The 17,177-nt window shown below is 45.0% G+C and overlaps 1 protein-coding gene and 1 long non-coding RNA gene across 2 annotated transcripts in view; both read left to right on the top strand.

Annotated features, from left to right (window-relative positions):
* The first annotated feature begins 230 nt into the window (after positions 1–230).
* Positions 231–10,693, top strand: LOC116970836. Its single transcript, XR_004411338.1, has 3 exons — positions 231–323; positions 4,281–4,343; positions 10,625–10,693. It is a non-coding gene; the product is annotated as an uncharacterized LOC116970836 (long non-coding RNA).
* A 2,567-nt stretch (positions 10,694–13,260) lies between these two features.
* LOC116982628 (von Willebrand factor A domain-containing protein 2-like) overlaps positions 13,261–17,177 on the top strand; it is a 41,300-nt gene continuing 37,383 nt past the window's right edge. Inside the window, exon 1 of the mRNA XM_033036348.1 lies at positions 13,261–13,270. Coding sequence (XP_032892239.1) covers positions 13,261–13,270 — 10 coding nt within the window. The remainder of the gene's footprint in view (positions 13,271–17,177) is intronic.

Genomic DNA, 17,177 nt, shown 5'->3' with positions numbered 1-17,177 from the left:
CCCACTGAGTCACTCCAGCATTTTGTGTCTATCCCCAGCAGAAAGGGGTATGGATTGAGATTTTTAACCCACCTCGATTTTCCTTTCAGATGTTCTTTTTTTTCTTAGTGTATGTAATCTCTGGGCGTGGTTAAAGGATGTATAGTTCAGGCATGTGTGTCTGGGGGAAGACTATGACACGTGGGATCTGAGCTGTGGATTGAGCTAGCCGGAACCACAGCGAGTTGGTTGTCCTTGGTTGCATTGTCGTTGCAAGAACTACTTCATGAACCTAGAGATATCATTCTCCAGCACATAAGAATCCGTCTCCCCGAACTAGCGAGGTAAGCCTCAACCCTTAACCCTTAACGTGTCCAGGGGCATGCTCAATCATGTGTAGGGAGAAACTGCAGATGCTGGTTTACACCGAAGATAGACACGAATACTGGAGTAACTCAGCGGGACAGACAGCATCTCTGGAGAGAAGGAATGGGTGACGTTTCAAGTCGAGACCCTTCTTCAGAATTTACCCAGTCCTCTCATCCAGAGATGCTGCTTGTCCCCCTGAGTTACATTTTGAGTCTATGCTCGATCATTTGTTCAGTCTTTACTGCGCTTTCCAGAAGTACGTCGCGTTGCTCTTCAGTTTGAATGAAAAATCCTGAGTCAACGACGCAAGTTTAGTCAATGGTCTAAATTGCAACAAAAACAGCAGAACTCGTTATTTCATGTGCAGGGAGGAACTGCAGATGCTGGTTTAAACTGAGGATAGACACAAAATGCTGGAGTGGCTCAGCGGAACTTATTTCAGTTGTTATTTCATTCTGGCTTTACCCGTCTCCGAAAATACATCAGCCTGAGGCACGATCTGTTATTTTGGCAGCCGGTTTCCTAAATCTTGCTGTAGTTTAAGTGACAAAGATCGTTGAAGGTGAGGGACAGCTAAAGTCCATTTAAATCTGCAGCGTCTCAGTTCCCAGCTCCAAGAACAGACTCGCAGTCTGAAGAAAGGTCTCGACTCGAAACGTCGCCTATTGCTTTTCTCCAGAGATGCTGCCTGTCCCGCTGAGTTACTCCAGCTGTTTGTGTCTATCTTCGGTTCCTTCCTAAACAGCCTCACCTTTGGTGTTCCCGGCAGGCGCGTTTTTTTTCCCCACTCAAAGTTTATCTTTGGAAATAATCAGAGATTATTCACAACGGCCAGTCACTCTGATAGATTGTGTTGGAAGGAACTGCAGACGCTGGTTTAAACCGAAGATAGACACAACATGCTGGAGTAACTCAGTGGGACAGGCAGCATCTCTGGAGAGAAGAAATAATGGGCGATGTTTCGGGTCGAGACCCATTCCTTCTCTCCAGAGATGCTGCCTGTCCCACTGAGTTACTCCAGCTTTTTTGTGTCACTCTGATAGATTATTGGAATTGTTTTAGAGGGGTTTTTTGTGTTCTTACAAGAAGTCCCTGGAAGCCGCCTCGGAGAAGGGACGGTGAACGCCTTGTCTGAGTTGCTTGCCCTCTGGACCCGGACAACGTTCAAACCAGGAGGGGGCGGAGATACGTGAACTAAATGTAACATCTCTAAAGTTTGCGGATGACACAAAGTTGGGTGGCAGTGTGCGCTGCGTGCAGGATGCGATGAGGCTGCAGGGTGACTTGGCTAGGTTGGGTGAGTGGGCAGATGCATGGCAGATGCAGTATAATGTGGACAAATAGACAATAGGTGCAGGAGGAGGCCATTCGGCCCTTCGAGCCAGCACCGCCATTCAATGTGATCACGGCTGATCATCCCCAATCAGTACCCCGTTCCTGCCTTCTCCCCATATCCCCTGACTCCACTATCTTTAAGAGCCCTATCTAGCTCTCTCTTGAAAGTATCCAGAGAACTGCCCTCTGAGGCAGAGAATTCCACAACTCTCTGTGTGAAAATGTGTTTCCTCATCTCCGTTCCAAATGGCTTACCCTTTATTCTTAAACTGTGGCCCCTGGTTCTGGACTCCCCGAATGTGAGATTCACTTTGGTGGCAAAAACAGGAAGGCACATTATTATCTGAATGGTAGACACAAAATTCTGGAGTAACTCAGCAGCTCAGGCAGCATTTCTGGATAGAAGGAATGGGTGACGTTTTGGGTCGAGACCCTTCTTCAGACTGATGTCAGGGGAGGGGGTGGGACAAAGATAGAATGTAGTTGGAGACAGTAAGACTGGTCGGAGAACTGGGAAGGGGGAGGGGATGGAGAGCGAGGGAAAGCAAGGGCTATCTGAAGTTAGAGAAGTCAATGTTCATACCGCTGGGGTGTAAGCGAAATATGAGGTGCTGTTCCTCCAATTTGTGCTGGGCCTCACTCTGACAATGGAGGAGGCCCAGGACAGAAAGGTCAGATTGGGAATGAGAGGGGAAGTTGAAGTGCTGAGCTACCAGGAGATCAGGACTGAGCGGAGGTGTTCAGCGAAACGATCGCCGAGCCTGCGTTTGGTCTTGCCGATGTAGAGAAGTTGACACCGGGAACAGCGGATACAGTAGATGAGATTGGAAGAGGTGCAAGTGAACCTCTGCCTCACCTGGAAAGACTGATTGGGTCCTTGAATGGAGTCGAAAGGGGAGGTAAAGGGACAGGTGTTGCATCTCCTGCGGTCGCAGGGAAAAGTACCTGGGGAGGGGGTGGTTTGGGTGGGAAGGGACAAGTTGACCAGGGAGTTTTGGAGGGAATGGTCTCTGCGGAAAGCAGAAAGGGGTGGAGATGGGAAGATGTGGCCAGTAGTGGGATCCCGATGGAGATGGCAAAAATGTTGGAGGATTATATGCTGTATGTATATTATCTGAATGGTGTCAGATTAGGAAAAGGGGAGGTGCAACGAGACCTGGGTGTGCTTGCACATCAGTCACTGCAAGTAAGCATGCAGGTACAGCAGGCAGTGAATAAAGCTAATGGCATGTTGGCCTTCATTGCGAGAGGATTTGTGTTTAGGAGCAAGGAGATCCTACTGCAGTTATACAAGGCTCTGGTGAGACCGCACCTGGGGTATTACATGCAATTTTAGTCTCCTAATTTAAGGACATTATTGCTATTGAGGGAGCGCAGCGTAGGTTCACCAGGTTAATTCCCGGGATCTGTTTCTCCTGTATGTCCCTATGACTATTATTCTAATTGTGCACGCTGACACATACTGTACATACATACAAATTCACAGCATCTCTTTAGCTGCAAAGGAGCTGCTAGATTTGACTTATGTTTTAGAAGAGTTTCTGTGACAGAAAAAAATCCCAACATGTCTTTTTTGTTGATGTACCTCAGCACTTTTGCATCTTTTCCTGCGATGAAAATATAAAATACCAGAGGGCATAGTTTCAAGATGAGAGGGGGAAAGCTTAAAGGAGATTTGTCAGGCAAGTTTTATTCCACAGAGAATAGTAGGCGCCTGGAAGACACTGCCGGAGTTGATGGTGGAAGCAGATACGAAAGCAACATTTAAGAGGTATTTAGGCAAGCACATGACAGGCAGCTGAAAAGAGGTATATGGAGGTATATGGAATTGGCACCATGATTGGCACAGATGTAGTGGGCTGCAGAGCCTGTCTCTCTGCTGTACTGATGTGTCTAAATTGAGAAGGTCCATATGGTAGTGAGGTGCCAACTTAATTTTAGTTTAGTTTTAGTTTAATTTAACGATAAGGCGCAGAAACAGGCCACTCGGCCCACAGAGTCCACACCGACCAGCGATCCCCGCACATTAACCCGATCCTACACATACTAGGGGCAATTTTACATTCATACCAAGCCAATTAACCTACAGACCTGTACGTGGGAGAAAACCGAAGATCTTGAAAAAAAACCCACGCAGGTCACGGGGAGAAGGTACAAACTCCGTACAGACAGCACCCGTGGTCGGGATCGAACCCGGGTCTCTGGTGCTTTAAGGCAGCAACTCTACCGCTGTGCCACTGTGCTGCCCTCTAATTATGCATGTTGTGATACTAAATTGGTTTAAAAGTATTATAGAATATTCATTTCTACATGTTTCAATTAATTATAATAACACCCATAAAAAGGTACTATCCCTGAATGTATAGTACATATGATTTTCAAGGTGCAAATATTTATGGCTGTTCTTATGGGGGAAATATTGAATAATGTTCCATAGATGTTAAAGCCTACCTAATACATTGGCACGTTTATAAACATTAACCTGGTACAAAAGTTCTAAATGACCGTTCTACCATTTAGAATGGAATAATTGCTTTGAACATTAATTGATATTGCTCTGCCTTTGATTAAACTTTCCCTTTGTTTCTCTTTGTCAGGTCACCTCAGGATGAGATCCATCAATGAAAACTTTTATTGTTTGCTCTTTCTTGTGATTTTCGGTAGGAAGTTCTTCCTATACTTTCTTTACTAAAAAAGTAAAAGCACGTGTTTGTTCAGATGAAAGCTGGCAGTTATAGTACCGTTTAGTTTGGTTTGGCGATACATAGCGGAAACAGTCCCTTCAGCCCACTGAGTCCGAGACCAGCGATCCACATTAACACTATCCTACACAAACTCAGGACAATTTCCACTCATAGCAAGTCAGTTAACCTACAAACCTGTACGTCTTCGGAGTGTGGGAGGTAACAGAACATCTCAGATAAAACCTACGCAGTCACAGGGAGAACGTACAAACTCCGTACAGACAGCACCCGTAATCGGGATCGAACCCGGGTCTCTGACACTGCATGCGCTGTAATGCCCCTGTCCCACTTAGGAAACCTGAATGGAAACCTCTGGAGACTTTGCGAAATGGAAACCTCTGGAAACCGCACGGAAACCTTGGATGTGGCGCAAAGTCTCCAGAGGTTTCCGTTCAGGTTTCCTAAGTGGGACAGAGGCTTTTAAGGCAGCAACTCTTCCGCTGCCCATGACCATGTACAGAAATAAATAATTGTCTCACTTTCTCCTATGTTTTAGACTTGGCAAAGTGACTTGGGCGTACTGGTGCAGGATTCCCAAAAAGTTAATCTGTTGACAAGTTTGCAGGAAATCCTTGATGAAGTCAATAGCAGGACAGACAAAGGAGAATCAGTAGATGTTGTATACCTAGACTTTCAGAAAGCTTTTGATAATGTGCCACACAGGAGGCTGTTAAGGAAGTTGAGAGCCCATAGTATCAAAGGGCAGACACTAGCATGGATAGCAGGTTGTCTGGATTGGAGAAGCCAAAGAGTGGCAATAAAGGTTTTTTTTCTGTGACTGGCAGAGTTCCGTAGGGCTCGGTGCTGGGGCCGCTGCTCTTCACGTTGTATATTAATGATTTGGATGAGGGGATTAAAGGATTTGTGGCCACGTTTGCGGATGATACAAAAATAGGTTGAGGGGGTGGTAGTGTAGCGAAAACAGGAACCTTGCAGAAGGATTTTTATAGGTAGGGAGAGTGGGCAGAGAAGTGGCAGATGGAATACAGTGTAGCAAAGTGTGGAGTCACGCATGTTGGAAGTAATAAAGGCATAAACTATTTTCTAAATGGGGAGAGAATCCAGAAATTGGAGGTGCTGGTGCACGATTCACAAAAAGTTAATCTGCAAGTCGAATCAGTAATAATAATAATAATAAATTTTATTTATGGGCGCCTTTCAAGAGTCTCAAGGACACCTTACAAAAATTTAGCAAGTAGAGAAAAAACATGTAAGGGGAATGAAATAAATAGTAGAGACATGACTAGTACACAAATTAAAGACAGAATTCAATTCAAAACACAATATGAGGCAATTCAAGCACAGATGAAAAGGGAGGGGGACGTGGGGCTAAGGATAGGCAGAGGTGAAGAGATGGGTCTTGAGGCGGGACTGGAAGATGGTGAGGGACACGGAATTGCGGATCAGTTGGGGGAGGGAGTTCCAGAACCTGGGAGCTGCCCTGGAGAAGGCTCTGTCCCCAAAACTGCGGAGGTTGGACTTGTGGATGGAGAGGAGACCGGCTGATGTGGATCTGAGGGACCGTGAGGGTTGGTAGGGGGAGAGGAGGTCAGTGAGATATGGGGGGGCCAGATGGTGGAGGGCTTTGTAGGTGAGGACCAGGATTTTGTAGGTGATCCGGTGGGAGATGGGAAGCCAGTGAAGTTGTTTGAGGACTGGAGTGATGTGATGCCAGGATTTGGTGTGGGTGATGAGTCGGGCGGCTGCGTTCTGGACCAGTTGGAGTCGGTTGATGTAGGTGGAGCTGATGCCAAGGAGAAGTGAGTTGCAGTAGTCCAGTCGGAAGGAGATGAAGGCATGGATGAGTCTTTCAGCAGCGGGAGGTGTGAGAGAGGGTCTGAGTTTGGCGATGTTGCGGAGGTGAAAGAAGGAGGTTTTAATATCATGGCGGATGTGAGGCTCAAGGGACAGGGTGGAATCAAAGATCACGCCAAGGTTGCGGGCCTGGGGAGATGGGGAGACAGTGGTGCCGTCGATGGTGAGAGTGGGGTTATTGATTTTGCTGAATGTGGATTTGGAGCCTATGAGGAGGAATTCTGTTTTATCGCTGTTGAGTTTGAGGAAGTTATGTTGCATCCAGGTTTTTATAGCTGACAAACAGGAGTTGATATGGGAGAGGGGGGGTGGGGGGTGTGGGGGGATTTGGTGACAAGGTAAATCTGGGTGTCATCAGCGTAACAGTGGAAGTCCAGATTGAAGTGGCGGAGTATCTGACCAAGGGGGAGGATGTAGATGATGAAGAGGAGGGGGCCGAGTACGGAGCCTTGGGGAACGCCTTGAGTGACTGTGGCTGTAGCAGTAGTAAAGAAAGCAATCGCAATGCTAGCATTTATTTCGAGAGGACTTGTATACAAATACAGGGATGTAATGCTGAGGCTCGATGAGGCGCTGGTCAGCCCACATTTGGAATATTGTGAGCAATTTTGAGCACCATATCAAGAACCATAGTCAGCACCATATCAATCTGGGCACCATATCAATCAAGAACGCATATCGCTCTGTTCCCCGGGCGGGTCTGGGTCTCTCTGATAATTGTCTAGTTCACCTTATTCTGACCTACAGGCAAAGTCTAAAATCTGCTAAGCCTGTGGTCAGAACAACGAAAAAGTGGACAAGCGAGGGCATTGAGAACCTACAATCCTGCTTTGACTGCACGGATTGGAATGTGTTCAGGGAAGCAACTACAAGCCTCGATGAGTATACAGACACTGTATCATCATATGTCAACTTTTGTGAGGACAGTTGCACTCCCACTAGGACCCGGACCTGGTTCAACAACGACAAGCCCTGGTTTTGCAGCAGAACTCAGACACCTCCGACAGTCTAAAGAGGAAGCCTTTAATGTCAAAGTTGCCACAGCCAGACATAAAAACTGCTTTTTTTCCACGAGTAGTAGCTCTACTCAATAACCAAAAATCTGTAGCTTCCTTATGCTCTGGTATTTTATTTAATGCACATATTTAATCAATAATGTTTTATTGTTAATGTTTAATGTTTTATGCATCATTCCTGACTGTCACTGTATGGCATGTTGTCACTTGTGGGCAGAGCACCAAGGCAAATTCCTTGTATGTGAATACTTGGCAATAAACTTATTCATTCATTCATTCATATCTGAGGAAGGATGTGCTGGCTCTGGAGAGAGTCCAGAGGAGGTTTACAAGAATGATCCCTGGAATGAGTAGGTTAATATATGATGATCTTACTGGGCCAGTGCACACTGGAGTTTAGAAGAATGAGGGGGAACCTCATTAAAACATACCGAATAGTGAAAGGCTAGTATAGAGTGGATGTAGAGAGGATGGTTCCACTAGTGGGAGAGTCTAGGACTAGATACCAGAATTAAACAACGTTCTTTTAGGAAGGAGATGAGGAGGAATTTCTTTAGGGTGTTGAATCTGTGGAATTCTTTGCCACAAACAGCTGTGGAGGCCAAGTCAGTGGATATATTTATGGCTGTGATTGATAGATTCTCGATTAGTGCAGATGTCAGAAGTTATGGGGAGAAGGCAAGAGAATGGGGTTAGGAGGGAGAGATAGATCAGCCATGATTGAATGGCGGAGCAGACTTTAAGGGCCGAATGGCCTAATTCCGTTCTCATCACTTATGACCTTATGACCTTATGATCATGTGTGATCACATTGCATGTACCTCAAACAGTTACATTTTAGATTTTTGACGTTATAAAAAACATGCCACAGATCAAAGAAAACATTTCATAGAGCAGTAACCTGATGATTTCATGCTACTAGTAATATTATTCTATTTTTCTAATATTATTATATTATTCCTAATAAAATGGAAGCACTTGAATTCACTGGCACTGAGGTGCATCCAGTAGCATTGCTACCTCAAACCTTCAGCTTCCAAACTGCATGACTCTGTTGCACTGGAAACTAAACTGAGGCTGAAAGTGCTTTTAGTTTAGCATCATTGACAGGAAAGGGTACAGAGTAGGAAAGCTGAAAAGGGTACAGAGAAGATTTACGAGGATGTTGCCAGGACTGGAGGGTCTGAGTTATATGGAGAGGTTGAGTAGGCTGGGACTATTCCTTGGAGCTCAGGAGGATGAGTGTTGATCTTATTGAGGTGTATAAGATTATGAGAGGAATGGAATGGATAGATGTTCAGAGTCTCTTGCCCTGAGCAGGTGAATCGAGGACCAGAGGACATAGGTTTACGGTGAAGGGAGAAAGAATAGGAATCAACAAAGGGTGGTGGGTGTATGAAACAAGCTGCCAGCGGAGGTAGTTGAGGCTGGGACTATCCCAACATTTAAAAAACAGTGTAGCTGGGACATGTTGGCCGGTATGGGCAAGTTTCCACACTGTATCACTCTACGCCTGTGCGACTAATCTTTGTTCATTCCTTGGATAGGTTGCACAGGTTCATTCAAGGGACAGGGCAGTCTGTCCAGTGTACACGGGCAATCCAGTGTGCCAAGCCTTGAGGCTACAAGGAGTGACCTTATAACGAGTCCAGTTATGAGCCTGGGGGTCAGAGTGCTCACAAGGCTGCCAGATTTCCCTTTGTAGCGGCACCAAATATGGTGAACAAACAGTTGCTTTATTCAGACATTAGATGGTTGATGTACATGCAAGTTTGGTCCTCTAACATACTGAGTCGTTGCTGCTGAGCAAAGGTGTTGACTCGACCTCAGCCACCTGTCGACTCCTGATCTCAAGGTGCGATCTGCTTACGTAGCGTGACCCTTGACGTCACGTGACAGCCCTCATAACCACTGATGAGGGTTCGACCGTAAGTGGCCTGACCATCATTCTCCAGTAACTTGCCTACCACAGACATTTGGCTCATTGGTCTACAGTTCCCAGGTTTTTGCTTACCACCCTTCTTCAGTAGGGGCACAACATTAGCCACCCTCCAGTCTTCCAGCACCTCCACTGAATCTAATGATGATTCATGTATCTCACCTAGGGTGCCTGTAATTTTTTTCTCTAGCTACCCACAGTGACCTCGGATATATCTGATCAGGCCCGGGAGATTTATCCACCTTCATACGCCTTAATATGTTCAGTACCTCCTCGAGTGTAATAATGACTATCCTCAAAACACTTCCATTCTCTGTGCCAAGTTCCCCAGCCTTTGCATCTTTCTCCACAGTAAACACCGAGGAGGAATATTCATTGAGGATCTTGTCCACCTCCTTCTGCTCTGCACAGAGATGATTGCTTTGGTTTCTAATGGTTCCCCATTCTCTCCCTAGTCACCCTCTTTCCCTGAATATACATAACATCTCTTTGGATTTCCCTTAATATTATCAGCCAGAGCTATCTCCTGCTTCCATTATGCCCTCCTTATTTCCTTCTTAAGTATGCTTCTCAGTTTCCCTGGATACACTAAATCCCAGCTGCCTATACCTGCGCATGTTACATTCTTTTTGCTGACCTGAGCCACAATCTCTCTCGTCATCCCAGCTTCCTTACTCCCACCTGCTTTGCCCTTCACTCTAACAGGAACAGGCAAGCCCTGAACTCTTTCACAGCACTTTTAAAAACATCCCATTTACCAGACATTCCTTTGCCAGCAAACAACCTACTCCTATCAACTTGAGCAAATTCCTGTCTAATACCATCAAAGTTGGTCTTGCCCCATTTCAGAATTTTAACTCATCGGTCCACCCTGTTATTATCCATAACTATCTTAAAACTAATATAATAGTGATCGCTTGTCCACTTAGTTTGTCCACCAACAACTCAGTCACTGTCCCTTCCCAATTTCCTAAGATCAGATGTGTAGGGAAGAACTGCAGATGCTGGTTTACACCGAAGATAGACACAAAATGCTGCCGTAACTTAGCAGGACTGGCAACATCTCTGAATAGAAGGAATGGGTGTTGCTTCGGGTCGAGACCATACTTCAGACTGTCTCGGTTTCAAACCTTACCTTTCCTTATCTCTGTGTCTCCCTCTCCCTTGACTCAAAGTCTGAAGAAGGGTCTTGGCCCCAAACGTCACCCCTTAGTTATATCCAGAGATGCTGCTTGTCCCGCTGAGTTACTCCAGCATTTTGTGTCTATCTTCCTAACATCAGATTCAGTTTTGCCCTCTCCACGCAGGGTTCTCTACATATTGCCTGAGGAAACTTTCCTGAACATATTTCACAAATTCAACCCTGTCCAAGATTAATTGTGTTCAATTACATCGGAACTAAACCCTTCCATTGATTTCTTTTTAAGGGGCCCAAGGAAATGGCTTACAACAGTTTATGGCTGACAAGGAAACAATCGTGAAGATATTGTCTTCAGGAAAGTGTAAGTCGCGTTTATCTCACTTAAACCTTAAATACTTAATTTTGCATCATGCTAAAACTAAATCTACAAATTATGTGAAAAATGCACCCTGACCGAATAATTTAGTGAATATACTCAGAATGGTTCTGTTGCATCTCATTCATGAATATCAGCATAACTTGTGAGAACATTTCAGAACAGTTGTAGAAGCCATCTAAAGGGCCTGTCCCACTGTACAAAGTAATTCAAGAGTTCTCCCGAGTTTTCCCCTGATTCGAACTCGGAGAATGTCCGTAGCGGGTCCGTAGGAGTTCGTGGATGCCTCGTAGCGGCTTGTACGATTAGAAAGTAACAATTTTTTTTATCACGAGAATTACTTTATTCGTGGACATTTTTCACAGTGTTGAAAAACGTCACGTTACTCGTACGAGCCGCTATGAGACATCCACAAACTCCTACGGACCCGCTAAAGACATTCTCCGAGTTTGAATCAAGGGAAAACTCGGGAGAACTCTTGAATTACCTCGAACAGTGAGACAGGCCCTTAAGTCAATATCAAGCAATTTAAGGTTTTAAATATCTTAACAAGTGTATTTTTGTTATATCACATCTTTATCATATCATATAATTGTTTTATCATATCGTAACATGTATTTTTGTTTGTTTTAATCATTTACACAATCTTAGAAATACAACTGCTACTGTACTAGGATTAGACGCAAAATGCTGGAGTAACTCAGCGGGACAGGAAGCATCACCGGAGAGAAAGAATGGGTGATGTTTCGGGTCGAGACGCTAGAGTCAGGGGGAAGGGAAATGAGAGACAGTGCTGTAGAGAGATATAGAACAATTTAGTGAAAGATTTGACTAGATATCTCGACCCGAGAGGTCTGAAGTTAAAGGTCTCGACCCGAAACGTCTCCCATTCCTTCTCTCCAAAGATGCTGCCTGTCCTGCTGAGTTACTCCAACATTTTGTGTCTATTATACTACAGTAGTAGTTGTATCTCTCAGATTGTGTAAATGATTAAAACAAACATTCTCGTACGCACGTTTAGTGCGTGTACAGATGGAGTGAAGCTGTCTCTGTTCAGAGCATATTGTACACCACTCTATACTGCACACCTGTGGTTAAACTACAGAAAGGCAAGCTTACAGAGACTTAAAGTAGGTTATAATGATGCCATGAGAATATAACTTAAGAGACCTTGATGGTGTAGTGTAAGTGAAATGTTTGTGGCTGCAGGAGTCAATACTTTACAAACTGTCTTAAGAAATCTTACGTGTAAATTTATATGCCGGATTAATGACTCTGAAAATGAAATCATCTTGGCCTTATCAAACATAAGGTTTAGCACTACACACTACAAATTGGTATTGAGATTGGTATTGTTGTCTCGTTGTAGGACACTGATTTTTTAAATTCTTGATCTTAAACCATGTATTGTGCTTTTGTATGTAATTTATTGTGCCTTTGCATGCAATTTATTCTATATAATGTCGTGATTTATCTGGACCTTGAGTCTGTAATAAAAAGTAAGTAAGTAAGTAAGTAAACAAAAATAAGTTCAAGTTGCATTTATTGTCACATGCACCAATTGGTACAGTGAGATTTGAGTTACCATACAGCCATACAAATAAAAGGAACACAACACACGATAGAATTTAACATGAACATCCCCCCACAGCGGAATCAACGTTTCCCACTGTGAGGGAAGGCAATAAAGTTCAGTCATCTTCCTCTTTCTTCACCCGTGGTCGGGGCCTTTGAGCCCGCCGCAGTCGCCGCTACGAACGGCACGATGTTCAGGCCCTCTCGCCGGGATGATCGGAACTCCGGCGTCGGAATGGAAGAACACACTAAACGGCTTGGAGTTTCCAAATCGTCCGCTTCCTACCGGAGATGGAGGCTCCCGAAGTCCACAGGCTGAGCTGGGCCGAAATTCTGGTGACCCTCAGCAAAGTATCCCAGCGATGATAAAGTCAATGCCGCCGCAGCTAGAAGCTCCGTAAACCACAGCTCCACGGTGTTATAGTCAGCAGGCCCAACACTCACAAAAATATCTGAATGAAATCTCAGTGAAAGGCACTTTTTCTGGACTTTTCCTGGCCTGGCATGGGCCTTTGGGCCCAAAATTGGCATTTTGGGCTAATATGGGTCTTTTGGGCAAAAGGGGCTGGTTTCTCGACTAATAGGGGACGTGGGCCGAAATCGGAGGTTTTAGGCAGGCCAAACATTTCATTTCATTTCATTTCCATTTCAATTTCAAGCACGGGGCAGGCCAAACAACTAATTTCATTTTCATTTCCATTTCCATTGCAGTTTCAAGCACAGGGCAGGCCAAACAGCTAATTGCATTTTCATTTCATTTCGATTTCCATTGCAGTTTCAAGCACAGGGCAGGCCAAACAGCTCATTGCATTTTCATTTCATTCAAATTTCCATTGCAGTTTCAAGCACAGGGCAGGCCAAACAGCTCATTGCATTTTCATTTCATTTCCATTGCCAGACAGGAAGTGGACAAGATGAGACTTTTTGTTATATAGATGTGTGGGATAAGTTTTTTAGCACAGAGATTGATGATGGAGGCAGGTAAAATAATAGCATTGGAGGTTTTTAGATAGGTGCAAGGAAGTGCTGGGAATTACTAGAGTTGCAGAATGTGAGAAAGGCAGTCAAAGTAGACAGACAGGTTACTGCAGGCATATGAGATTAGTTTAGCTTGGCATCATGTTCGGCACTGTCATTGTGGGCTGAAGGGCCTATTCCTATGCTGTACTTTTCTATGTTCTACTTTCATGGGGGCATGGGGTCAGGATTCATTGGAGGTGGTCTGGGAGGGGAGGATGCTCTTCAAATTGCAGAACATCCTGTACAATACAGCTCACCCCCTCCATGACACACTGGTCAACCTGAGAAGCACCTTCAGCAACAGACTGGTTCCGTCAAGATGCAGTACAGAACACCACAGGAGATCCTTTTTCCCTATCAAACTGTACAACTCCTCCCCCTTGTGTCGTGGGGTAGACTGAGACTGACCCCCCCCCCCCCCCCTCCCTCTCTCCCCCCCCAATCTTTGCACATCCCCAATCCTAGCCTTTCTACTCGTCTATGTTTCATGTATCTTGTTGTGTTTTATCACAGTTGGCAGACCAATTTTCTTCCTGGGATAAATAAAGTTATTTCGTATCATATCGTATCATATTGTCTTGAATTTTGTTGCTCTACATTGCAGCAACTGCGGAAATTGACATGACTTTGATATCTTTATCAAAATTCAGTCAATTCACAAAACCCCTGACCATGGATTGTGAAAATTGCACTTTCACATATGCTTATAAGAAATGATTCCCTTTACAATCTGGACACAGCATCAACATTTTGGTTTGAAAAATGACATTCAATTATATAATTGTAATGTAATAGCAAACTTCCCAACTATCTGTCCCATTGGAATTGCTGCTATTGGACTAGAATTGCCAAATAATAATTGTAAGAAGAACAAAGGGTTTTCAAGAGTTTAATTGCTTAATTGTCATATTTAGTTTAGAAATACAGAATGGAAGCAGGCCCTTCGGTCCATCGAGTCCACGCCAACCATTGATCACCCATTCACACTAGTTCTATGTTGTCGCACTTTCTCATCCACCCCCTACACACTAGGGGGCAACTTACAGAAGCCAATTAATTTATAAACCCACTATGTACCGAAACCAGAACAATGAAATTCTTACTTGCAGCAACATAACAGGTCGGTAAACACAGTACTCATAGAAAGGAAAATAAATGACAAAAGGTTTGCAGCAGGAATGAAGAGAGTTTCTTCAAGCTGAACATTTAAGCTGGTGCTTTCTTCTCAATTTTATGCAGTTTTGTTCACTTTTGTTGAGAGCAGGTAAATAAAATACTTGAGGCTATTTCCACCCATCATCCATAATATGGCAGATGAAAGTGCTGCAGACCTAACAACTTAGTTTTACAGTTCTCTTCATATCATGGTAAACCATTAATGGCTCATCAATCAAGCAGCTTTTACATTGATTAGATATGTTCTATCGTGAACACGTATAATCCATTGTGGCACGGTGGCACAGTGGTCGGGTTGCTGCCTTACAGCGCCAGAGTGCCATAGACTACAGGTGCTGTCTGTACGGAGTGTGTACGTTCTCCTCGTGATCTGCATGGGTTTTCTCTTGGATTTCTGGTTTCCTCCCACAAGACGTACAGGTTTGTAGGTTAATTGGCTTGGTAGCAATGTAAATTGTCTCTAGTGTGTAGGATAGTGTCTAAATTGTCTCTAGTGTGTAGGATACTGTTAGTGTGCAGGGATCGTTGGTCGGCGCAGACTCGGTGGGTCGAAGGGCTTGTTTCCATGCTGTATCTCTAAACTAAACCAAAATTAAATTTAACTAAACTAAATTGTGTCAACGTTGCAAGAGGACAAAAGAGATTTGGACTTAGTCTTGGACTTAATGGAGGCCCCGACCACGGGTGAACATTGGGGAACATTAGAGGAAAAGACTGACTTTGGTGCCTTCCCTTCCCAACTGGCACATGTGACAAAGAAATGTATCTTGTATCTTGTATCTTGTAGTCAAAGTCCTACAGCATGAAAACAGACCCTTTGGACAAACTTGTCCATGCCGCACAAGATGAGCAATCTAAGCTAGTCTCATTTGCTTGCATTTAGCCCACATTCCTCTGAACCTTTCCTGTCCATTTGACTATCCAAATGTCTTTTAAATCTTGCTATTATATCTTCCTCAATTACTTTGTCTGGCAGCTCGTTCCATATACCCACCACCCTCTGTGTTAAAGTTGGCCCTCAGGATCTTTCCCCTTTCACCTTAATCTTATGTGCTCGAGCTCTTGATTCCTGGCTAAAAGACTGCATTCACCATTTCTGTTCCCCTCAGGAATTTATACACCTCTATAAGATCATCCCGCAGCCTCTTGCGCTCCAAGGGATGCAGTTCAAGTCCAAGCAACATCCTTGTAGATCTTCTCTGCATTCCTTTCAGCTTTACTTTATTTAAAGGTAAAGCTAAATAAACCTTACCTTTATTTCCTTCCTTCCCCACCTCAATGAGCTCCGCGCCTGCCACGATGTGGAGCTCTTCTTCCGTCGCCTCCGCATCAAAGCGTTTTTCCATTGGATGGAGTCCTCATCCCCCCAGTGATGACCCCTTCTCCCCTCCCCAATGGACCCCCACCTCTTGGACTCCCCCTCATGGCCATCTACCGGCTTTATTTTAATTTTAAAGTGTTGGCTGGACATCAACCGCCTCAACTTCTCCACTGCCCTGTCTCACTCTAACCTCTCCCCCCCTGAACGTACAGCCATCCACTCACTCTGCAACAACCCTGACTGGGTGATCAAACCTGCCGACGAGGGAGGTGCCGTGGTAGTCCGGCACGCTGATCTCAACAAGGCTGAGGCCACGCATCAACTCTCAGACACCTCCTCCTACTTAACCTTGGACCATGACCTCACAGACGAGCACCAAGCCATTATCTCTAACACTATCACTGACTTCATCACTTCCGGCTCCCTGCCCTCCCAAGCCTTCAATCTCATCGTTCCCCAGCCCCACACGGCCCGATTTTGCCTTCTCCCCAAAATCTACAAACCTGACTGTCCTGGCAGACCCATTGTTTCTGCCAGTTTGTGTCCCACCGAACTTATTCCCACATACCTCGACTCCATCCTGGTTAAATCCCTCCCTAACTATGTTCAAGACACTTCACACGCTCTTCGTCAACTCCATGTTTTCCATGCCTGCATTCCCTTATCTTCACCATGGGTGTCCAGTCACTCTACACCTCCATCCTCCACCAGGAGTGCCTTAAAGCCCTCCGGTTCTTCCTCAACCGCAGAACCAACCAATCCCCGTCTACTGATATGCTCCTCTGCCTAGCGGAGCTGGTCCTTACCCTTAATAACTTTTCATTTGACTCCTCCCATTTCCTCCAAATACAAGGCGTAGCTATGGGCCCAATTAATGCCTGCCTCTTTGTAGGGTACATCAAACAATCCTTGTTCGCGGCGTACCGTGGCCCTATCCCCGACCTCCACCTCCGCTACATCGATGACTGTATTGGTGCTACCTCCTGCACCCACACACAACTCACTGACTTCATCCATTTCACCACTAACTTCCATCTGGCACTCAAATACACTTGGACCATTTCCGACATCTCCCTACCATTTCTAGACCTTACTATCTCCATCGCAGGTGACAGACTACTGACCAACATCTACTATAAACCCACTGACTCCCATGGCTATCTGGACTATACTTCTTCCCACCCTGCTTCCTGTAAGGACTCCATCCCCTACTCCCAATTCCTCCGTATACGCCGCATCTGCACCCATGATGAAGTGTTCCACAACAGGGCATCGGAGATGTCCTCATTCTTCAGGGAACGGGGGTTCTCCTCCTCTACCATAGATGAGGCTCTCACCAGGGTTTCTTCTATACCCCGTAACTCTGCTCTC

This window comes from Amblyraja radiata, chromosome 1 (genome assembly GCF_010909765.2).
Source record: "Amblyraja radiata isolate CabotCenter1 chromosome 1, sAmbRad1.1.pri, whole genome shotgun sequence".
Taxonomy (NCBI): domain Eukaryota; kingdom Metazoa; phylum Chordata; class Chondrichthyes; order Rajiformes; family Rajidae; genus Amblyraja; species Amblyraja radiata.
Note: the sequence above shows the minus strand (reverse complement) of the source record. Positions and strands in the feature narration are given on the sequence as shown.